Source organism: Antedon mediterranea, chromosome 3, assembly GCF_964355755.1.
Source record: "Antedon mediterranea chromosome 3, ecAntMedi1.1, whole genome shotgun sequence".
Lineage (NCBI taxonomy): Eukaryota > Metazoa > Echinodermata > Crinoidea > Comatulida > Antedonidae > Antedon > Antedon mediterranea.
The window spans coordinates 11,193,382-11,217,516 of record NC_092672.1 but is presented as its reverse complement, the minus strand read 5'-3'; the positions used below and the strand labels follow the sequence as shown (position 1 = coordinate 11,217,516).

The 24,135-nt window shown below is 35.0% G+C and overlaps 2 protein-coding genes across 2 annotated transcripts; one reads left to right on the top strand and one right to left on the bottom strand.

Annotated features, from left to right (window-relative positions):
* Positions 1-2,076: 2,076 nt before the first annotated feature.
* On the bottom strand, positions 2,077-15,773 carry LOC140044881 (uncharacterized). The gene is made up of 6 exons (XM_072089577.1): positions 15,596-15,773; positions 10,023-10,160; positions 7,756-7,884; positions 5,978-6,007; positions 4,868-4,961; positions 2,077-3,608 (listed from the first exon to the last, which is right to left on the bottom strand). The coding sequence occupies exons 1-6, from the start codon at positions 15,747-15,749 to the stop codon at positions 3,284-3,286; spliced, it is 870 nt and encodes a 289-aa protein (XP_071945678.1). The 5' UTR covers positions 15,750-15,773; the 3' UTR covers positions 2,077-3,283.
* Positions 15,774-21,193: 5,420 nt separating this feature from the next.
* LOC140044027 (putative nuclease HARBI1) lies at positions 21,194-22,398 on the top strand. Its single transcript, XM_072088509.1, has 2 exons — positions 21,194-21,476; positions 21,638-22,398. Exons 1-2 carry the CDS (start codon positions 21,194-21,196, stop codon positions 22,396-22,398), a joined length of 1,044 nt encoding a protein of 347 aa, XP_071944610.1.
* The last annotated feature ends 1,737 nt before the right edge of the window (positions 22,399-24,135 follow it).

Here is a 24,135-nt window from a genome sequence, read left to right as displayed (position 1 = left end):
AATAACTGCAAGGTATTTACAAATCTATTGCCCATACACATGCATGTTCAACTCAGGTATTCATTATGTCTCAAACTGTATAGTCATCGTTCATCTTAATGCTTAGGACCCACCCTCACCAGGTCGTTGTAATTGATGGAATCGGGTATTGGTGAGAGAGAAAAAGATATCGTCTGCTATGGTCATTGACCGTACCGATTCACTACAGGTGGATACCCGTATTATTTTAAACCCGATTTAAATAACTATTCATAATCATATTAGGAATAATAACTGGTAATTGGTATAGCATATTTATCAGCTTTGAAATGAGTTTATTTAAGGAAAACATTCCAGGTCTACTGAATAGAGTCACATATACACACTTGTTATGAAGAAGTAACGGTAAAAGCGCAGTCGTTGCGATAATTGTCACGGCATCATCAAACGCGATATTTATGAATCAAACCGCGATATTACGTCAACGGTAACGGTAAAAGCGCAGTCGTGATAATTATCATAAGCATCATCTAACGCATATTTGTATCAAAGACGAGCTGTACGTACCTCAACGATTACACTCAAAGCGTAAAAAAGAGTGTGAAGACGTCTTGGTTCCAATTTTTGGACGCGATACTATTGACGTAAGCGCAATGAAGTAAGTTGACCAATTACGCATTGATCTACTTGCAGTGCGCTTAACGTCCTTCTTGCGTTACGTCCTAGTGGGTTGAAACGGTAAAGTGATTCCGTATACATAACTGAATAGTGCTGTAATAGGTATTTTACATGAAATATGAACATAACTGCGTAAAGTAGGTTCAACAACAAATCCTATAATCCTATATTTTTTTTATGTAGGAATGTTGAGAACCCAACTCAAGGTTATCGGAGACCACCAAAGTTTCGTCGTGAACGTTTGTTGGTTATTTAAGAACCAGGTAACATTTTCTCAGGATTTAACGTTTTTATTTATACGGCCCATAACAAAATATATAAAAAAAATTCGAGAGTGTCGTTTTGAATTCAGCGGCATGGATGTAATGTTTTGAGTATATGTTTGGGTACCCGGCCGGCAATACAAATAGTGACGGGTAGGCCTAGAATAGAGGTGGTGAAAATAGAGGTGGTTACAAATAGGCCTAGTGATGGTACAAATAGAGGTGGTTACAGATTGAGGTGGTACAAATAGAGGTGGTACAAAAAGCGGTGGTACAAATAAAGGTGGTACAAATAGAGGTGGTACAAACAGAGGTGGTACAAATAGAGGTGGTTACAGATTGAGGCGGTACAAATAGAGGTGGTACAAAAAGCGGTGGTACAAATAAAGGTGGTACAAATAGAGGTGGTACAAAGAGGTGGTACAAATAGAGGTGGTACAAATAGAGGTGGTAGAAATAGAGGAGGTAAAACTAGAGGTGGTACAAATAGAGGTGGTTACGAATAGAGATGGTTACAAATAGTATGGTGGTACACATAGAGGTGATTACAAGTAAAGGTGGTTCAAATTGCGGTGGTACAATTAGCGGTGATGCAAATAGAGGTGGTTAAAAATAGAGGTGGTACAAAAAGAGGTGGTACAAAAAGAGGTGGTACAAATAGAGGTGGTACAAAAATCGGTGGTTACAAATAGAGGTGGTACAAATAGAAACTTCATAAACAAAACATGAAGCGCCAAGACCCTGGTTGAAATTAGCCGTTTTATTGATCTTTAGGCCTATAATGATTCCAACCGAATTGCGGAACTTTGTACGGACAGCTCGATGGCCGCCTCTGCATGCCGCGTTTACTCGGGAGCATCCGCGCTGAGTTCAATAATTTACGGGGCGGCAGTAAGTAGTATAGTTTTTCTTCTGAAAATAATAATTACAAAATTTGCAACCGTGGAATACAAATTTGTTTATTACCTGGTATACGCCCTCTAGAGACCGATAACTTTTGATTCATGTTCTTTAATTCGAATAGTTTACAATGTAATTCTACGGTCCCACGTGACACAAACCACCTTCTGAAAACCGCATAATGTAACAATCGCCCACTAAATGAAATATGTATCTAATAACAACATGAAAAAAGCACATTTTATAATGTATACAATAATGGTTTATTACAATATAAAATATTTTATGAGAAAGACAGAAACAATGAAGGCGCGCCGCGCTAAACTCATTTAAGTAGGTCCTCTGTTTTTAGTGTCCTTTTATAAATTATTTTAATAAGTTCATATCGATAAGCCGGAAATACATTAAGATGCATTTCTTTGTACTAATAAAAATATAATTTTAATAATTCATACAATGGTGAATCGGATTCTATGTTATACAATGATTTTTACAGTGTTTCATTTTAGAAAATACAGTAATGTAATACAGTTATAGTTAAGTAATATACCAGTATAAATGTGAGTGCCTCTTAGGATAGCAGCACGTAGACTGCACGTGCGTTATTCCACACCCGGGTGCCAAGTTGGCAAAGATGTAAGTCACACCATGGACTCTTCAAGTTTTAATTAGGCGTGTGTTTATCTCGGTAATTTGAAATGACGTATAACACTGCCTTTGGAAATGATTGACTCTTTATTATCATTCATCACCAAATAAATGTACGTCTGGCTTCGACTTTATTAGATAACGCACGTGTTTGTGAATTTGACTTTGAGGTATAAGTAACACACATGCGTCATATTCAACAACCGATGTTCATAATGAGATCAGCGGTCCTAGGCCTACATCATTCGCACAACATTCTTCAAATTCGCACGGCGTTTAAACAATTTCCTGTTAGGAGCATACATCAATGTGTTTGTATTTAAAGTATTCCGAATCCTGATTTTGTATAAGAATCAATTGAAAAAAAATTTGTTATAAATAGACCATAAAAGGTCTAATAATAATAAAATATAAATTGGCACAACTCCAACTCGTATATCACCTGATTAAATAAAAAATGTTGCTTTTAACAGTAGACAAACTTTTAAAAAAGAAATAGGTCAATAATCGAGGAAAACGACTGAAGAATCAAGGGCTAGGCCACATCAGGCCTGAAGCCTATGTTGTTAAGCCATTCCATTTAGACCTTGTCACGAACAATCTTACGTGCGGTTACGTATATGGTGACATCAGGGTACAAGCTCAAAGTCATAATCATGCTTTAAAACCAAATAGATAACAAATAACATAACTTGATTTTAAAATGTGTTGTTTGGAATTTGTTTTTCAGAGGAAGTAGTGAAAGGGGATGGATGGTGATGGTGTACAATCTGTAAAACGGCTCTTCTCTTCTATTTTATCGTATTGAAATGGACTTAATGCTTTTTAATACCCTGTAATAAATTAGCTGACATTGGAGGTCGTACGAACCCTCCATCACCAGGAGGCCCACCACCAGCTGATGGCGGACCAGGCGGCAACCCACCCATTGGAGGCATCATAGGCCTTGATGGAGGTGGTATCCCCGGTGGTCCACTCATTCCACCTGGTCCTGGTGGTGGTGGTGGTGGTGGTGGACCTCCAAAACCACCACCATCATCATCATCATCGCAGCTACTTTCCTCTTCCTTTTTGGATTTTTTAGCCTTCTTCTTCTTTTTCGACTTCTTTTTTGAGCGTTTAGTTGACGGATTTTTCATTCTACAATGTAATATACAAATAATGAATGTTATTAGGCCTATCTACGTTTTATTTTATGCAATACATGTAATTAGTATAAAAAAACACAGCCTATTGTAGTTGTTATGTCGTTGACAAAACCGTAGGCCAATTCGGAAGAGTTTCGAAGCTTAGAACCTACAAATGTAAAATGTGAAAACGCCCACAAAATGTCAAACCACATCAAATACAATGAAAACAGATATGAACGTATCACCCACAAATGTAATAACGTTTCGCCCACAAATGTAATAACGTTTCGCCTAAAAAACATTTTACTGTTTCGCCCACAAAAATATAAACAATTTCATCGGGGTAACATCATTTAGAGTTAAACAATATTAAGCAAAACCAATTTTGGGTAGGCCTATCTAACCACAAGCTACTAAATTTGACCATAATATTAATATAATAGTTTTGTACTGCAGTAATTTAATATTATTAAAGGACCTGGATTTTGTCTGGCGTGTTTAAATACCAGACGATATATGTCCACAAATGACCTTCACCCCATAAAACCCATTGAACTTGGCAATCCTGTCTAAATCCCAGACCCGCACCCATGTCCCCAAAACGTTTATCATTGGCTTTCTTGGGGTTTAAACTTGACTTTCTGGACATTAACCTCGTCGGCTATTAGCCCCGTAAGCCTTTCGTGACGTTTTGATTTATTCGTTCAATACGAACGTAAAAATGTTTTGTTTTTAGCATTATGCAGTCGTCTGTTTCTGCTGGTGATATAAAATCATCAGATGTTATTTCTCCTAATTTGTGTGTATATTATTTTATAGCATCATAATAATTTTAAATTTCAGTCCACTAATAACATTAAATTATGTAGTCCAAGTTACCATAAACATGTATAATAATAACGATAAAAAGTAAAATTAAAGTTCATTAAAAAATCAGCTTTTACAAACTATTATTGTACTAAAATAAAACGAAATGCCGGCCGTCTTGGAGATTTCGTTCTCATAAAACAATGTAAAAACTGTATGTCGCTTTCTGTCGAGCAACTTTCAGCAAAGTTATTGCCATGTTTGATAAAACAATTTAATTATGGTAAAATAACCCACCGTTGCTAAAATACACGGTCTTAAATAACAATGTTCGTTGCCGTCCACCCCACAAAATGCATCAAAGGGTAGTATACGGACAAATTTTAAAATAAACATGGAACCAATCAATCGTTCGGATTGATAAAATATATTCCCGTATATGCCTATTATATTTAAACTAACCTTTGATATTCTCTTCGTAATGTCACGACAGCTAATACGAAGATTAAAAGTGGAAGTACGATTGGTACGACCAGACGCTGAGGTTGAGTTTGAGCTACAAAATAGGTGAATAAAGCATTTTTTTTAAATAAAATTCATTAATCTAGTAACGATTATATTTCGTAAAGAATTTATTACAACAAGTCCTTTACTAAAAACTTACTTTTCATATATTATGTGCAATCAGAAAGGAAATTTAGTTAAAATGTTTCTATTACTAGTTGTCATTCTTGATAAAAGTATAATACCAAGGAAAACAATCATTAATTAGAGATCGAGGTACTACCATAATTATGTATAGTAGAAGAATAATTTGGTTTAAACTTGATCTTTCGGTCGATCTTCATACCAATTCGTCTTCTAAAATTGATTACACTCAATGATTTCGATACATGGTGGAAGGAAGTGCGTGTACTCCAAAGTTGTCTATTGGTATCATAAATAGCTTATATTGTGTTTTACAATTTGTATGAAAAGCGTACACCTTGCATACGTTGAAATAATAGAAGAAATATAAATAACGACACCCGATACAGGCCTATATATTATACTAAAGCTTGTTTTCCAGGCGACTTTATTCGACTCTATTGTTGATCAAAAACGATCTTTTGAAACAAGTTGAAAAAATAATGATAGCGCGAACGTTACCTAACTGCACAAAATAAGACGTCTTATAGTGAAATATTAAAGGGTTAGGTTCGTGTTTGCAGCTAGTATTTGTATAAAATTCGACCAACTTTACACGATGTACCGATTGCCGGAACCAATGTACGGAAAAAATCTGCTACGCTCGGAACCAATGTACAAAAAAAATTCCGCTTACAGGTTGTCCATTCTGATTTTACTGCTAAACTTAACTTTTTAAACAATAGAGGGAGCTGTTAAAAAAAATGTTCAACCTGAGACAACTGTATCCAATTGGGAATTTTACCGTTAAGTACAGTTTTTCAGTTGAGTTGAGATTGCGTTGCGTTAACAACGTTTTCTATTCGAATGATTTTCTGAGCACAATCCCACCCCTTCAGATTGTGAATATTTGTAATTATCATCCATAAAATTAAAATAACTCACCAACTTCCATTAATGACATCGTTGTCTTGACTACAATGCAAAAATAAAAAATAAGTGGGTTAAAAAATTGTAGCAAATATTAAATTAATTGTCCACCCTCAAACAGGGGAACTTTTTCCAAATTGTGATGAAGCAGAATGAATAATGCGTAACATTTAATTAAAACATAAATTAAAAACTTACGGGAGGGCGCTATGTATAGACATGAGCATAAATCAAGAGTAGGTTATGCCATTTAATTATGTATTAGCTCGTTGTTGACAATACATAATATAATTTGATGGCTATGGATTTTTTAATTAGGAGTTTCAACAAAAATAATTATTTTTAGGCCGATGCATTATTTTCTGTCTTACAAATTTAGGTAAAAAATAATGGGCTTGGGAATGATTATTTTACATTCACATGGAAATTCCAACTTGTTAGTTTTTTAAAAGGAGATGCAAATTGGAGAAGTGGTATTGGTATGAAATGCTATTCTGTTAGTTTAGAAGCATAAATCTCAACATAAAAAAAAATGTGATATGTCCAAATATGGATGTCATATCACTACCATATTTGACAATATCACTACCATAATATGGACACATCAATTTTTTTTTGTCATAAAGTTTGAAGTGTTGACTTTAGGACCGTTATCTCCGTCATGCGCACAGTTCCAATACAGAAACTCTTTAAATGTATTTTGTTTTTTTTTTCTCATGGCTCAACAAACGACTAGATTAAAATTCGGTCGCTTTCAATGGTGCGTAACTCATTTTTTTACGACATGGCACCTGTCGAGTAAACTAATATAATAACATGTTATTAAGAAACAATGTGGTTTAGGTTTTGCTAATTTGTAAATGAGTTTACATTCCCAAATCCGGGGGTTAGATTGTTGCAACGTCCATTTATATAAACGTCCAATAGGCGTTGATCTTACAAATAATTTCTGATTTACGAGGTCAGTAGCTTAAGTACAAAATGATGTAGTGCACATGAAATCTGAAATATTTTTAAAAATCTGTAAACAACTTTTACTTTAATATAAGGTTTATTTACCTAAAATAATGAACACATTGTAGGCCCAATAAATGTATGTCTGGTACCGTATTACATAATCGGTATTGCATAAATTAAACCCTTAAATCGTCGTATTCTGTGTAATAGAAAAGGCCTAGTTCTTCAATTCCCAAAAATGTTTTCAAAAACCCAAATCGTCCCTACATAGGTTTAAAAATATTACGATCATGTTTAAATATAAATTTATTTCCGTATTATAATATTTGCACCCAGGTTTAGTTCCCCGACAAAGGCATGCTGAAGACTGACAAACGTTAACAGACATAGTTTAAATGCACGCAAGCCATTATCAGCTTTTGTGCGTGCGCAATTGTGCGTCTTTATCTAGTTTTCGCCACGATCTGTCAGCGTACTCTCAATCAATTCAATACATTTCTGAATCATTCAGTTGGCGTCCAACATCATCAATCCTCAAGAGAGGTTTGAAGCCAGGGGCCTTTTAGGTTAAAGTTGATGATGAGAAAAACCAATGGTGAAAGAACTTTGTACAGTATTTAGGCTAATAATTTGAATAAATATATTGGAATTAGACCGTGAACAGTTTCAATAGCCTAGGAGCAATGTTCAAGGCTAGGGGAGCCGTGTGTCATTGTTTACAATATAGAAACAATTAGGGCGTGTTACTCAACATGTCGCAATTTTAAAAGCAATTATGTTTAAAGTACGAGTTATTGAAAATTCTGTGTCATAATAAAAAAAAACCTATAAAATACCTTTTAAAAGTACAACGTTGTTATAATAAGACTGTTGGTCCTTGGTAATCGCGCATGCGTACACGCCTTCGTTTTGCTGATTCACCTTCGTTATCTGTAAATCGCCCAACCCTATATTTTGGATAGAACCTGTAAAGAATCAATACATTGTTTATTATAGATTCCATGATGGTATTACCTAATATAAGTTCACAATAATATAAAAGAAACTTTAAATTAACGTAACTTTGCGTACATTTATGAAAATAAATCGTCATACATTTTGAAAATGTAAATATTCAGTACGTATGTTATTTCTGCTTTGTTGTTGCATGTGTTGATAATAATATTAAAAATCACCGGCACAAACATTCGACCGTTCGCCACTGAAACTGATCAACACCGTAAAACATTAGGCCTACATTGCAAACTTTTATAAGAAATATAAAAACTGTCCACAGTCAAAACCCCGATCCCATGTTACCAATTTACCAAAGATTGGAAATGTATAAATTGTATTATCAGACTTGCAGTAGAAAGTATGTTCAACGTGATATACGGTATATTTCAGCCTTTTTATCTACAGCACCGACGCGACACATATCGATTGATTGATTACTGATTGGTTGTGAACTCAAAATCTATAACATTAATTTTTTTAATACATTATCTCTATTTCTAGCAAGATCTTGTTTTTTAAATATCAGTCTGCTAATTTTTCGTTAAGCTCTGTGTTTACACTATCACACTTTATGTCACAAAAATGTAACTTAACCTTAAAGAAAACGAGTATAATTTATTTTTGTTTGCATTACGGTAAGATTGTTTTGAATTAATTTAATTAATAATTTATATATAGATAACTTACTAGACCACAAATAAATGGTACACTATTCAATGTATGTCGCTAAATCTCCATTTAGCAATTATTTTATTAAGTCTAGTCACAGAATATCTAATGGTAATACGGGGCGCCGTCCGACAGACACCTATTTGACTCTTTTATCTTTTACAAACCGTGGTTTGTAAGACAGAATAGGTAGCGTGTCGGACTGCACCCCGTACCTAATGTTCCGTCCGTTGCACTTTTTAACGTCCGAAACATTGCAGTAAGCTCTCATAAATCGCCTATTATATTATATTTGTCCGCCATATTTTCTGCATAACGTTTTGGTCCAAATGTAAAGGTTACAATTGGGTTAATTTTTCCAACCCCCGGTAAGAAAACCCACCAAACATCCTGACTTGAGCTGCTCGTCCATCCGTGTCATTAACATGTATCGCATGTCACCCAAGGTAGTAAAAGATAATGAACCAGACAGTTGGGAATTCACCCCGGTAGTATCATCGTTGTGTTCGACACAGTTTTTCACGTATTGTTTATCATTCATGTTAGACCAGCCCTGAATGCCACTGCCCCTACGGACAGTACTATTTTCGAATCAAAAGCAGTATCGGTTTTTCTTAAAATAACTCAAACGATGAAAATGAACCCTCGTTAAATTTATATTTCTGTCATGTGAATAGTTTTAACACATTCGAAACTGTGTTTTGAATAACGGCCATCTAATGCGCTTTAAGAGTGTGTAGGCCTACCCTCTCCCTATGGTAAAATTAATTTTTGTGACCAATTTATTTATTACAAAAACGGCACCTGGATTTGGATTGGTCACGCCCTTTTTATTTTATTTTTATGTAAGGGCCACTAAAAATAAATATTAACCACAACGCGTTGAGAGAAAAAAAAAAACCAATTCTAAATAAAAGACGTACCAAGTAGGCCTAATGGGCCTACCATTCATGACTCTAAATAACGATAATCTATATTTTCCCAAGAGTCACGTTATATGTAGTTTCACCTACTACTCATTACATTGTTTTGTTTTGAAAATTATTTGTATATTATGTAAAATTATACTTTCAGAAAATCTTAGTTATTACACCTGTTTTGTGCAATGCTCTATTAAAAAAAATTATTATTAGTGTTCGACTAATCGTAACACCGTATTAAATGAATATCAATTTCAATTGGGCATCACCGTTTTGTTCTTACACTAACTAACCTCAATTATACATCAAATCATGGCTTATGCGTATTGATATTTATATGATCGCATAAATGCGCAACCAACAGGAAAATAGAGAGGAAGAATTTGCAAAAGGTAAAAAGAAAATGGTGATAGAACGCAGTTTCCGATGTTTGTATTTGTCCTTTCCGCGTTTGTCCGTCCTTTCGGCATATTTGCACATTGTCTGTTCTGGCCCCAACGGCCGCCCATAGTTTTTACCTGTTAATTCGACAACGTTTTGATCTTTGTACCATTCAACAGTCGCGTCAGGGTGGTGGACAAGATACCATTCCGCATCACAGCTAAGCCTGGCGTCAAAACCAATGGTTACTCTCAATTCATGTATCATTGTTCCATCTGAAATTAAACCGTCATAATTTAACTTTCAATTATTTTATTTTTATTTATATATTTTCATTTATTAAAAAAAACTTCGACAATCAAAACATAAACTTAAGTAAATTACTGAAATTGTGCGTAATTCTTGAAATACATTTTTCAGGTGAGCCAATCCCACCATAGTATATATTATCTATCGGGTGAAAATCCTATCTTTCAATCCCGATCGTACGCGTAATTACTTTAATAATATTTTAAATGTAGGCCTAATAACACAAAGTTTGACATAAAAACGTATCATATAAAAAGAAAATTACATTTAAACGTTCGCAGTTTAATATTATTTTTTTTACTCGTTTTGACCCATGACATTTTAAAAATGTTATTGATTCATCAAATTATTACTCAGTTGAATAAAATAATTACAAAAATCTTCAAATAATCAATATAAAAAATAGATAAATAAAAAGCAAAATATTGATTTAAATATTGTTATATAACTATTGTATGGTACAGTAGAACATAAATACTGTAAATGTTAAATGGCTAGTCTTTATTTATACCAAATGTTAATTAATCTGCCTCTGTATGAAGTCGGCCAATGCAAGAAAAAAAATGTTTCAAAACATACAATATCAAGATTGTTTATGTCTTAAGATGTTTCCTTTAATTTCTAATATACAAATAATAAATATTGAGTGTAATGGCACAAATAATGGCATGAGGTGAATGATGAAATGTTATATTTCAACGACGAGGCGAAGCCGAGTTGATATGTAACCTTTCATCATTCACGAAATACCATCATTTGTACCATTACACGAATATAAAACATTCATTATTTGTTTATATAACATCTAAATAGATTACTATTCCTAATTTAAAATAAATGTTAGGCCTAGCTTAAGACCTACATTTGATTCACATTGATTAATACAGTAACATTTGGTTTTTAATAATTATATTAAATATTATATTTATATGGATTTTATAAACACACCCACTGTAGTGCTAATATGTCAACAAACAACCAAACAATCCTAGGCCTAGTCAGGCTAAAACGCCTAGGCCTAGCCTAATACTAACAGGTTTAGGCTTATTACTATACTAGCTAGGCTGAAAGACAGCAGAAACTTCGACAGGCAACTGGAACTCATCTTGGCTAATTAAATACGATAATTAGGAATTATCGTATTTTCAACCAATGATTTCACGTCTTGTAGAGATGTTCTCATTAATTAATCAAAATCCTTCAAACGATCTAAAGCTAATTTAAATGCCTTTTTGATCTAAATTAGTACAAATATATCTTTCCAAAAATGTACCCCCGTCGCGAAACCAGTCAATCTTCGCTTCGCGCGCGGGGAAAGTACAAATAGGTGGCGCTGTTGTATTTTAAAAGCAATAGTATTAAAATAATATTTTCCAAACGCGAAACGATTTTTTTTTCGTACACGAAAAAAAGTACTATTCAACGATCGGTTAATAGTACGTACTATTGCACGCCACCCACAATCGTCCAATCAAATAACAGGAATTTTATAATACCTATTATTTAGTATTATCTATTTATTAGCATTTATTTCTTTTTAAACTGTAATCCAATACATTTTTTTATTACATTGATTGTGACATTCAATGAATAAAAAACATAATGTATAGAAATATGTAATATCAACTATTTAATATTATGTATTTTAGTTGTTTTACTTGAATTATTGTGTACAATTATTAATTGTGATCCTCACATGGTTTATACTATTATTCATTTAATCATATAAATAATCCAGAAATGTTTATAATAAAAAAATATATCTGACGTAATTACTGAGTAGTTTTCGTCTAATTGTAAAAAAAGATTAAACGGATAGTAATTTGACGCAATTATTCTACTTAAAATGACGCGATTTGACTAGAATTGACGCGTTGCGACGTGACAACGTACAGCTGACACTATATTTTGCCACGCTTTCTGCCTGTTACACTTCGATGAGATGTTTATGATATTGCGGTCTAGAGATGCCGTTTAATTGAGGTAAAGTGTGTATACGATACGATATTAGAGAGGTTTCGCAATCTTACGAATACGATAACGAAAACGGATACGTCACGCGCACGTATTCGTTTTCGTAAGCCAGTAAAAATCTGTTTCACATGGCAATGAAATATTGAGGGCGCCGTCCAAAATATGACTGCGGTAAATTTGAGCGAAGCGCAGGTACGTGTTGCTTGGTGCTTGGCTGCCTAGGCCTAGCGTAACATCAATGCGAGTGAGGACTTTAGAAACTGCTATTTATCAAAATTGACCTGGCATTTTAGTAAATTACTTTAGTAAATTACTTTCAATAAATCTATAATTATAATTATTATAATCATGAATCATTCCTGATTCAAATGCAAAATGTGCAAAATAGATCAAAAACTATACTCGTTTTGTAGTTACGAATATGACTTTACGATATGAAATGGGGATCAGTAGTCCAGTAAAAATATGGTTGAACCTAGAACAAATTGCAACAGAATTTTTTTTTGTTTTATTTGGTTGATATGGTGAACATGAACATCATATCCAAAGTTTACCAAAATCGGACATCGGGAAGTGGGTTAATTAGCATAAATTCAAAATGGCCACCATTTGCTATTTTAAAGCCCCATATCTCCTTAACGGTTGGATTTAGACCACCTATATGCATTACGAGTAGATATAAATGTGATATTAAACATTCTAACTGGCATATTTAAATTTCCATAGGACGTACCTATGACGTCATATGGTAGTTGTGACGTCATAAATTATGTTATAAATGTTTAAATGACATTATACTATGCGAACAATTTAGAAACTGCAGAAAAACAAGTTTCCTAACATTCTCCTTGTTGAAATGAACATAATTTCCAAAGTTTACCAAAATCGGACGTCAGGAAGTGTGTTAATTAGCATAAATTAAAAATGGCCGCTATTTACTATATCATTTTGAAGCCCTATATCTCCTTAATGGTGGTTTTAGACCACCAAAGTGCATTGCGAGTAGATATAAATGTGACATTAAACTTCCCAATTAGCACATTTAAATTACCATATGACGTAAATATGACGTCATAAGGTAGTTGTGACGTCATATATTATGTTATAACTGCTTAAATGGCATTATCCCATGCTAAAAAATGTAGAAACTGCAGGAAACCAATTTTCTAACAATTTCCTGTTGAAATGAACATGATCTCCTAAGTTCACCAAAATTAGACTTCAAGAGGGTCAATTAGCATAAATTCAAAATACCATTTTGAAGCCCTGTATCTCCTTAGCGGTTGGGTTTAGACAGCCTATGTGCATTACGAGTAGATATATATGTAAAAACCATTGAAATTTATCATTAAGTTTCCATTTACAAAATCTTATGAAAATAGATATTCTACAGAACCGTATGAAAGGTGATCATCAACTGTATTTCCGAAACTGATTTGTACTCAAGCGCACATCTTGTTTTGTGTTTTCTAAAACTACATCTTTTAGAACTTTATCTCTTTAAATTGGTAAAGGAATAAAAAAAATATTTTAATGAGGCGATTGATTGTGGGTCAGGCAATTCAAACCCATCATTCCCACAAACTCATCTCAATTGAAATGAAAATGATAAATGTCATACTGTAGTTTTCTGTATAGTCAGCATCTCCACTCTGCTCTTTCAAATTTGCTATTTCATTGCATCTGTTTGATGTCGATCATTTATGAGACAACAACTTTTTATGATGTTTTATATAATGTTTATCTTTTGAATGCTGTTTCCAAGATTCAATGAGCATATAACAAGGACACTTCATCCTAGTGTTAACTAGGATGAAGAACCATCAGTTAAAAGATACACATCAACGGAATCCAAAAAGGGGTTGTTAAGGTAATACAGTAATTTTCAAACTTGCCACTACTAATTACAGTATTTTATTTTTCGACAAGACAGTATTCAATTTCCTTGACAAAAAATGTCAGAAAAATGGAATAAACTTTGAATGCAGATGGGGATCTATTAAATATCTTACTTTGCCATAATTAAAAAAAGCGACTGCGTTTTAAGACAGAAGAAGCAAAAAATAGTGGAATAATTGGTACTTAAAGAAAACATCTTAAGGAGCAAATTTGCAACATCTTTGTAATGCTCTGCACTTGCAAAGAAACAGGGGGATGCATTCTATTCTAAGCAAGAACTGTTTGGTCCAAAATTTAAAAAGACATCAGAAAAGCCAATGAAGTATTTTGACGGCGCCAACATTACATTTTCTATGTATGTACTTTGGATTGGAAACTTACTGTGATCCAACTCCATATTTAGGATGGGGTCGAATTATTAAATCCCAGACTCATTACTTAATTAAGAATCCTATTTCTTTAAATATATATGAGATATATGAGATATATATGCAGTTATAAAAAGTTGCAGTTGCAGAAAATTAACTGGAATGTTCTATTGCATGTTGTGAAGGGTTGCCGAATACCTTCTGATACCCATGATCTTAACCTGGATGTGGTAAATGTTCTACTATTTTCATGAGATTAAAAACATTTTTTCCTTTCGGTTTCTATATTTTCCCCTTAGAATAATGCCAATTGAGCATTATTGTGACAAAATACATGACGTCATATGTCTTATGACATCATAGGTACGTTATATGGCAATTTAAATATGCTAATTATAAAGTTTAATATCACATTTATATCTACTCTCAATGCACTTAGGTGGTCTAAAACCAAGTGATAAGGAGATATGGAGCTTCAAAATGGTATGATAAATAGCGGCCATTTTGAATGTATGCTAATTAACCCACTTCCTGACGTCCGATTTTGGTAAACTTTGGAAATAATGTTCATTTTAACAAGGAGAATGTCAAGAAACATGTTTTCTTGCAGTCCCTAAATTGTTCGAATAGTATAATGTCATTTAAACAGTTATAACATAATATATGACGTCACAACTACCATATGACATCATAAGTACGTCATATGGAAATTTAAATATGCTAATTAGAATGTTTAATATCACATTTATATCTACTCGTAATGCACTTAGGTGGTCTAAATCCAACCGTTAGAGAGATATGAGGCTTCAAAATAGCAAATGGCGGCCATTTTGAATTTATGCTAATTAACCCACTTCCCGATGTCCGATTTTGGTAAACTTTGGATATGATATTCATTTGAACCATATTTACCAGACAAAACAAAAAAAAATTCTGTTGCAATTTGTTCTAGGTTCACCCTATTTTTGACTTATCTTTACTGGACTACAGCTCAAAAATTTCACAAATGTGTGACGTTTTCGTTATCGTATTCGTAAGGTTGCGAAACCTCCCTATTTTTGGTCAGTAGGCCTATTATAGTAAAAATTGAGTCAACTCAGACCATCATACCAGGGAAGAAGAGTGAAATTGTAATTTCACTCTTACCTGATCACACTTACCTTTGCAGAGAGTTTCTCCGGCGCATGTCTCACTTTCAATATTGTTCCCAAAACATGGCTCACCGCCATCTGTTGGTGGTGGTGGACTGTCGCATTTTCTGTCTCTTACACGTTTACCCTTTCCACAAGAAGCTGAACATTGTTGCCACGCCATCCATTCACCCCATTCGCCAGTAGATCTAGAATCTAAACAAATTCATTTTCAGTGTTTTTTTTATAACAAATTATTTTTAACATACTTTCTCCGCCCAGGTGTACAAATGGGTACGTGCTATTTAATTGGTCCAAACTTAACTGCGATGATTACTGGCTGCAACACCATGGGAGTGACTATATTTCTAGAAATTTCCAAAACATGACCAGGATAATAATGTGAAGGGCTTGATGCATTGTGCATTAAGCGCTAATATAAGGTCGACTTATTATAATATAGAGTCACAATAACGTGTAAGCGATACTTTTCTTTCTTTTTTTGGGGGGATCATGCATGTGTGACAAGAAATTTCTTCTTGTGAGTTAATTGTTATGCCTTTAGGCCTAAGTATGTTTAATTTATACCGCCAGAATTTCATCAAGAGTAAGGATTTTAAAGCTATTTACTAAACCTGTTTGTTCATTTAGAACGAATGAAAAGAAATATTGGAAAGGAAGAATTTGTATTTCTGATATGTCCTATGAAGTGAATACATTTAATTATTGAACATTCTTTACGAACGTATGACATATTTCAATATATTAAACCGTGTAAGATTATACTGTTTGTTGGTAAATTATCCTTATAATTGTAATTTTTTCATTTATTTGCTGACACTCACCAGAGCTATATGGACTGGATGACTTCCCAGGTGAGCTTGCAATAGGTAGAAGTTTAGGAGCGTCTCCTTGGCTGTATGGACCTGATGGCCTACTCTTGGCGCTGTATTTTGGAGGGACCTTAGGCGCATCACCCGCGCTATACGGACTGAAAGACTTCCTAGGTGAGCTCGCAATAGGTCGAAGTTTAGGAGCATCTCCTTGGCTGTATGGACCTGATGGTCTACTCTTGGCCCTGTATTTTGGAGGGACCTTAGGCGCATCACCCGAGATATACGGACTGGAAGACTTCCCAGGTGAGCTCGCAATAGGTCGAAGTTTAGGAGCGTCTCCTTGGCTGTATGGACCCAATGGCCTACTCTTGGCCCTGTATTTTGGAGGAACCTTAGGCGCATCACCCGCGCTATACGGACTGGAAGACTTCCTAGGTGAGCTCGCAATTGGTCGAAGTTTCCAAGCATCTCCTTGACTAAATGGACCTGATGGTCTACTCTTAGCGCTGTATTTTGGAGGAACTCTAGGCGCATCACCCGTGCTATATGGACCGTAAGACTTTCTTGGTGAACTGGCGATAGGTCGAAGTTTAGGAGCGTCTCCTTGGCTATATGGACCTGATGGCCTACTCTTGGTGCTATATTTTGGTGGAACCTTAGGTGCATCAACTGCGCTATATGGACCGTAAGGCTTCCTTGGTGAACTGGCGATAGGTCGAAGTTTAGGAGCATCTCCTTGGCTGTATGGACCTGAAGGCCTACTCTTGGCGTTGTATTTTGGAGGAATCCTAGGCGCATCACCCGAGCTATATGGACCGTGAGACTTCCTAGGTGAATTTGAAATTGGTCGAAGTTTGGGAGCATCTCCTTGATTGTAAGGACCATACATTGAATTGGTCGATTTCTTTTGACGAATCATAGGTTCTGAATCACCAAAATCTAATGTAATAAAAATAATATCGTAATAAAAAAAAAGCTAATAATGCTTTGAATTACCATAGCGTCTCGTATGAAACCTTTTATTCAAAATTTGTCTGACGATTTCAATAAACAGTAACAATTTACAGGGTAATGGAACGAACTTATATTATGATCACCAACAAACGCATCAATATTGCAACGACTTGACAAATAAAGCAACGACTTATGATTGACACTAACTAACATTGTTACAAATTGTTGAAAATAACTTACCGAATACCAATCCACTGTATATGTTTTCTTTTGCTTCTTTGCATGACATTGCATTGCAGTTACCACTTTCCACTTCTTTACCTTCACAAGCAGGGGCAATTTCTCCTTCGGGTGTCTTGCACATCCTATAGCGTGTTCGTTCTCCAGTCTCGCATGACGCGGAACATCCTCCCCATGAACCCCACTTTCCCCAGTTGGCATCAACCTTTTCTCCTCTTAGGATCTTTTCCAAAAGTTCCTGAGACACTTCACCACTCATTGACGGTATGGGATTATGTTTTAGTTCTAAATGAGAAGTTTAAAATACTCTACGTAAAGATATAATGGGTCTTTTTTGAAGATTACTAAACTAAAGGAACAGAAATATAACAAACAATAATATACAGACATGTGTTAAATAAAAGTTAATTGGGTGTCAGACTGATAGTATTTTTCGTCTTTTTTCTACATTTATTTTCGAGTTTTTTCTTTTAAAATGGAGCTTTGATCGCATCTTGTACAAGTACCTACAATTCTACATTTTCACCAAAATGTCTGGAAAGTAGGCCTACTATACTTTCAGTAGGAATTCACATAATTTCCATCATTCAATTTGAAATGAAGACTCCTGCCTGAAACCCTCTTTAGTTTCTAAACAAGAAGAATTTTTCATACCACCACCACCAAGGTAATCTAAAATCAGGATGCAGAGCTTATCTTTCCATAGGTATGTAACTGTAAGCTGCTTTCACATCGCGCCCGGATTCGGTCCGGCGCCGTGAGAAAATATCGCGAGCGTTGAGCGCGCTTTCACATCGAGCACGAATTCGGTTGTTCGTGTCACGTACGTTTATTTTGAATTCAACCAAGTGGAACCAACATTGCAATTTTTGCAATGGAAATCTTTGACAGCGATAGCGATAGCGATGATCTTGCAATGCTTAGCCTCTGGCTATGAAAACAACTACAATATTATACCCCTTTCACACCAAAACTCCGGAGTGTCTCCGGAGACACCCCGGGGTTTATGACCATTCAAAACGTCGAGAAACTCCGGAGATACCCCTTTCACACCAACCTAGCAACTCCGGGGTTTATAAAATAAAATTGTAAATGTCGCCCTCTATTTTGTTTGTTTACATAGCGACGATCATTAGAATCATTTTAATTAATAATATGTTTAATTTAATAATTACTTTCAAAAATCCCAGAAGTAATATAATGTTTTATTGATACTACTTATTATTTTTGAACCCGCTATATATGTTGTACAAATATTTAAAGTATTTTGAAATAAAACTAAAGCACTGAGTGATCGTGTGAGGATGACCTTTTGACCCAAAACACTCCGGAGTTTGATGTTGGTACCTTTCACACCAAAACACCGGGGTGTCCCCGCAGTTCGCTCTCCGGAGAATGTTCAGCTGTTCAACCCCGCAGTTTTAAACTCCGGAGTTGCTTGATTTTACCTTTCACACCAAACAGCGGGACGTCAACTCCGGGGTGTCTCCGGAGTTTTGCTTTTGGTGTGAAAGGGGTATTATACAATTATAGAATAAGAGGTAAACATGATTACTCTACAATAATAACATAATTAAAGGTACATTAAATCGTCCGATATCTTTTCATTACGCGATTTTAAGATCGTGACGTGATTGTGAATCTTACTTACGTTTCTGTTTCGCCTTTTCTTTTGCTTCTGCACATGTTACATACTCGCAATCAGTTCTTTCTATAAATTCACCACGACAAGTTAGTGAGATTTTCATATCCGGTGTCATGCATGTACGATATCTTTCACGTGTGCCACCAAGACAGGTCTTGCTACACTTTCCCCATGACATCCAAACTGTCCATCGACCACCTTTCTGTCCTTTTTCTAACACTGTTGGTCCATATAGGCCAGTCCTTGAGGATCCTACATAATAAAACAATAATTTATAGGATAACTTGTTCCATGAAATAATTTAGATTTAAGGCCCATTTACACTAAGACGATAACGATAGGCATGTTCTGTTGTAAGTATATGCCTATGCACAGAATAAAATTTTAAAAAAATAACACATGTGCTGGTACTAAAAAAAATAATTATTAACAAACAATATAGTCTCATTTGACTAACAATGCTACTCGTATTTAAAAACCTATACATTAAATCAAATTATGTTTTAAAATTACAAATCACAGATTTTAACCCTTGCTTCTTGTCCAAAAAAATGAAGTTTTTGGACAAGTTAGTTCCCGAGAAAATGCAATATCAGGCCTAGCCTAGTCTTATCTTAGGTTATTAATATTACTTACTAGGAGGTGGCTTCTTGTATGAATTATAGAAATTTCCGTCTTGTGGTGCTCTAATTTCTGACACGCGTTTTGTCCATCTATCACGTGCCTCCGAATTCTTTTTATTGCTTATACGTAACAACCTTTCATATTCGGATTCTCCTACCTCCCCTTTATCTGGACATGAGGGATCTGTACAAGTTTTAACTTGCTGACCTTTTCCTGGGCACATATATTCTTTGTTGGTAGCTGGGTCTACACCATCATTATTACGACAACCTCTTTCTCTGGTGCGATAACTATCACTGCAGCTCTCAGAACATTCACTCCATGGTCCCCAATTTGCCCAGTAAGATTTGTTATGAATAGAACGTTTATGACGGCTATGCGTTCCATTAGATACATCTTTCGTGAATTTAATGCCACTTTTATCTTCTGTAATGTTGCTGTTTTGATCCGTAACGACGGAGTAAGAATTGCGTTTTAAACCTAGGCCTAGGGAAGAATTTTTTAATTTAACAAACGTCTGCTGTGATTGAGTAAATGAAGCACATTCAGCGATGACAAGAATGCATATTATAAAACGTTTTACAAGCTTTCTCCAAATCTTTGACATCATTTAAAATAAATGGTTATTTTTACAGTTCCGAACCTCTAGGCCTAGGCCTATGCATCTTTTTCATTTTGTATAATGCTCTGCACATGGTGCCGGACGAGTACGAACGTTATCTGCGAATGATACGCGAATGAACATTAGAATACACTAAACGCAGACGCACACCATGACTCAGGCCCTATCAAAGAACGTATAAGTTCTTTGGCCCTATGTAATTTGTATCAAAGGACTTATAACAAAGAACTTATAACATAAGACTGTTTTATAGCAACGGCTTTAGTAAGACCGTCTATCTGATAAAGCCGGCTTAAGGGCCTTTCACACAAGGTCTGGGGCGACGGCAAATCCAATCGAACGTCAATGTTTCGTTTTTACGCGGCTACGTGCATATCGATTGGTGCTTGGCCGCGTGGAGCGTCATGAAAACGAAACATTAGAGAGTTTACGAAACACGACGGGAGCTCAGACAACGAGTGATTGACAGTGATAGCCACGCCCACTGGCGACACTGCGCCTGCGTAAGTAATTTCACCAGGGGCGGATTGCTATAAGCGGTCTATAACCGGTCTTAGCGCTTAGCCGGCTATAATTCGTGACGTAGCAAGTAGTCTTATATTATAGACCATTGCTATACCGCGGTCTAACCTGTAAACGGTCTTTAAAATTAAAGCCTACTCGAAGGAGTCTTAAAACAGTCTTAAACCTCTCTTTTTGTTGTCAACATGGCGTTGCCGATGATAGGCCTTGGTATTATTGATCGTGAAAGACCACGAATTGAACGAATTTTCCGTGATAGAACACATCCTTTGGATGCATATAACGACGATGAACTGTATAGAAAATATAGATTTCCTCGCGCTGAAATTTTAATGTTAACAGATTTAATTATAAATCATTTAAGGCAATCAAATAAAAATCATTCGGTTCCGCCAGTTCTACAAGTGTGCACAGCTCTCCGTTTCTATGCTACAGGGGTGATGCATAATGTATCTGGTGACATAGCAGGTAGTCCTTTTTTATCGCATAATCTATTATTTATTAGATATTTGTTTTATTGTAATAAAAATGCAATCGTTACTGTATTTTATATATATAGGCCTATATAATTATTTTAAATGACAATTTAATGGACATAGTCTTACAAAACTTTTTCCCCTTTTTTAAAGGAATTCATGAATCGACAGCTTGTAGAATAATTAGAAAGGTTTCTCTGGCATTTGAGGCCAAACTAAGGCAATATGTTACCTTTCATAACAACAACCACGAAATTATGCGTGCTAAAATTGGATTCCATGAAAAAGCTGGATTTCCAAATGTTGTTGGAGCTGTCGATGGTACGCACATTCGGATGCAGGCCCCAAAAGATAATGAATTTATGTACGTCAACAGGAAGGGATACCATAGTTTGAACGTACAAGTAGTCTGTAATCATGAAATGAAATTCACAAATGCTGTTATTAGATGGCCTGGTGCGACGCATGATTCACGTATTTTTCGGAATTCAGAATTGTGCACAATATTTGAGAGAGGGGAAGTAGACGGATACTTAATTGGTGACAAGGGTTATCCATTACGGCCGTTTTTATTAACGCCATATTTTAACCCTGTCCATCCACATCAACAGAGGTACAATCGAATACATGCGGTGACAAGAAGTATAGTTGAACGGACAATAGGGGTATGGAAACGAAGGTTCAGGTCCATGCATGAGGAAAACCGAATGTCCCCCCAGAGAATATGTGCTGTTATAGCTGCTACGATGGTATTACATAACATAGCTAGAGATCTAAAACTCCCAGATATAGATGACGAAGAGGTAGACGATCAGCAAATAATGGTTAATGATGAGGTGTACAATGGACCGGTAGCACCAAATGGGAGAATTGTTAGGGATATGATTGCTCATGAATTACAAGACAATGCATAAAGTTCATATTAACATGTAAAAATATTTTATTTAAACCGTATTCTCACAATGAATCAATTGATTTAAATACCGTGCTGTTTGATTATTTAGGTTTTAATTTTAATTAATTAAATTACTATTGTATTTACAAAAGGTTGATTTGATTATACAGTATAAATTATTAATATTAAATTATTGTTCAATCACATGAACTTGCGTCATTAAAATGGCAATTTCTAAATTTAATTTCTGTTGCTCTAGTTTTAATTTATTTATTTCCTCGTTCAATTTGATTTTTTCAGTTTTGTTTTTTTGGATTGTTGACTTAGCCAGCTTGACGCCCCAGTCCATATATTCATCCTGTAAATTTCTTTTCCTTTTTGACGATGCGTTACCGCATTCATTCGGATCATTTAATTGCTGGGTCGTTGTGGTTGGTTGTAATTGAATGACATCATTTGAGTCATCTTTACCATCATCATTACCTGAAAATAAAATGTTAACATTTACTTCCTATTTTTATAACAATATAGGCCTAATTCAATTTAATTAATCATAACAATGGGATTTAACTTACTACCAGTTTCTATATATGTTTCACACCCTGTCGAAACACCAACAAACATCGCACTATTTAGTCCTCCATAGATGTCACAAATAATTTCACTGATTTTGCTCATTGTATGAGGTGGACCACCGCCGGTCCCTGGATGTTTAACCTACAAAATTAAATTAAATACTTCACGTTATCATATATGACTTAATTATGTCATTTTCTAGACTTATAGATACTTTAATATTAGCCTATACTTAGGCCTATGCCTAATACTATAATATAGGTAGACCTTTGTGACCACAGCTACCGGTATACTAGGCCTAGTCTACCTAGCCATTATTTTCTGCGTTTATTGTTTATTATTGTATTAATTAAACATATTATTAAAAGGAAATATATGAGTAAGATTTGTTTTTACCTTATTGATATCCTTTTTGGCTTCCGCCACTAAGTTCTTCCACTTTTTTTTTATTTCTTCTCGCGTTCGTTGAACTCCAGGATTAATTGCATTTATGCTGTTACAAATTATGTCCCATTGCTTTCTTTTAATTTCAACAGTAACATTCGCATTTAATTGTGAGAGCAGTATTGATTTCGATTCATTAAATAGCTCGACTAATGCTATCTTTTCACTTTCTGAAAAGGCCGGCCTTCTTTTATTCACGTTCATTTTTACACGTACATACAAACTGAATTGTGATTTGAGCGAGTGTGACGAACATAACCTTATTTGGTATTATACGCGTAAAGTGCGCCCTCAGTTTTTTTTATAATATGAGTTGGTTGTTTGTGCATCTATACTCGTCGCGGTCTTGGGTAAGACCGTTTTATAGCAATGGTCTAACAGGGTTGGCTTTAATAAGACCGTCTATCTGATAAAGCCGGCTTTAATCGGGGAGTTAAGACCATCAGTTAAGACTGTTTTATAGCAATCCGCCCCAGTTGTCGTCTGGTAGAAGACAACAGCAAAATTGCTGTTTTGCAGTTAATTTTTGTTTTTAATTATCAAATTACACTACTTTTATTAGTAATGAACTTATTGACGTAAATTCAATTGAATTTAGACCTACTATCAGCTATTTGATTTCATAAAATATAGGCTTTACTAGGCCCTACTAATTATTGGTTGGTGGTGACTTACCTGAAAAACACGTTGCATTCGTCGTCATTGTACGATGCAAGATAAAAATTATTGTAATCTT

Excerpts from the sequence above, each read along its gene's own strand:
- LOC140044027 (XM_072088509.1), top strand. The coding sequence starts at position 21,194 with ATGGCGTTGCCGATGATAGGCCTTGGTATTATTGATCGTGAAAGACCA. Across the intron at positions 21,477-21,637 it reads TGTATCTGGTGACATAGCAG|GAATTCATGAATCGACAGCT; the intron begins GTAGTCCTTTTT and ends CCTTTTTTAAAG.
- LOC140044881 (XM_072089577.1), bottom strand. The coding sequence starts at position 15,749 with ATGGCGTGGCAACAATGTTCAGCTTCTTGTGGAAAGGGTAAACGTGTA. Across the intron at positions 4,962-5,977 it reads GATGTCATTAATGGAAGTTG|CTCAAACTCAACCTCAGCGT; the intron begins GTGAGTTATTTT and ends CCTATTTTGTAG. Across the intron at positions 3,609-4,867 it reads TTACGAAGAGAATATCAAAG|AATGAAAAATCCGTCAACTA; the intron begins GTTAGTTTAAAT and ends ATTACATTGTAG.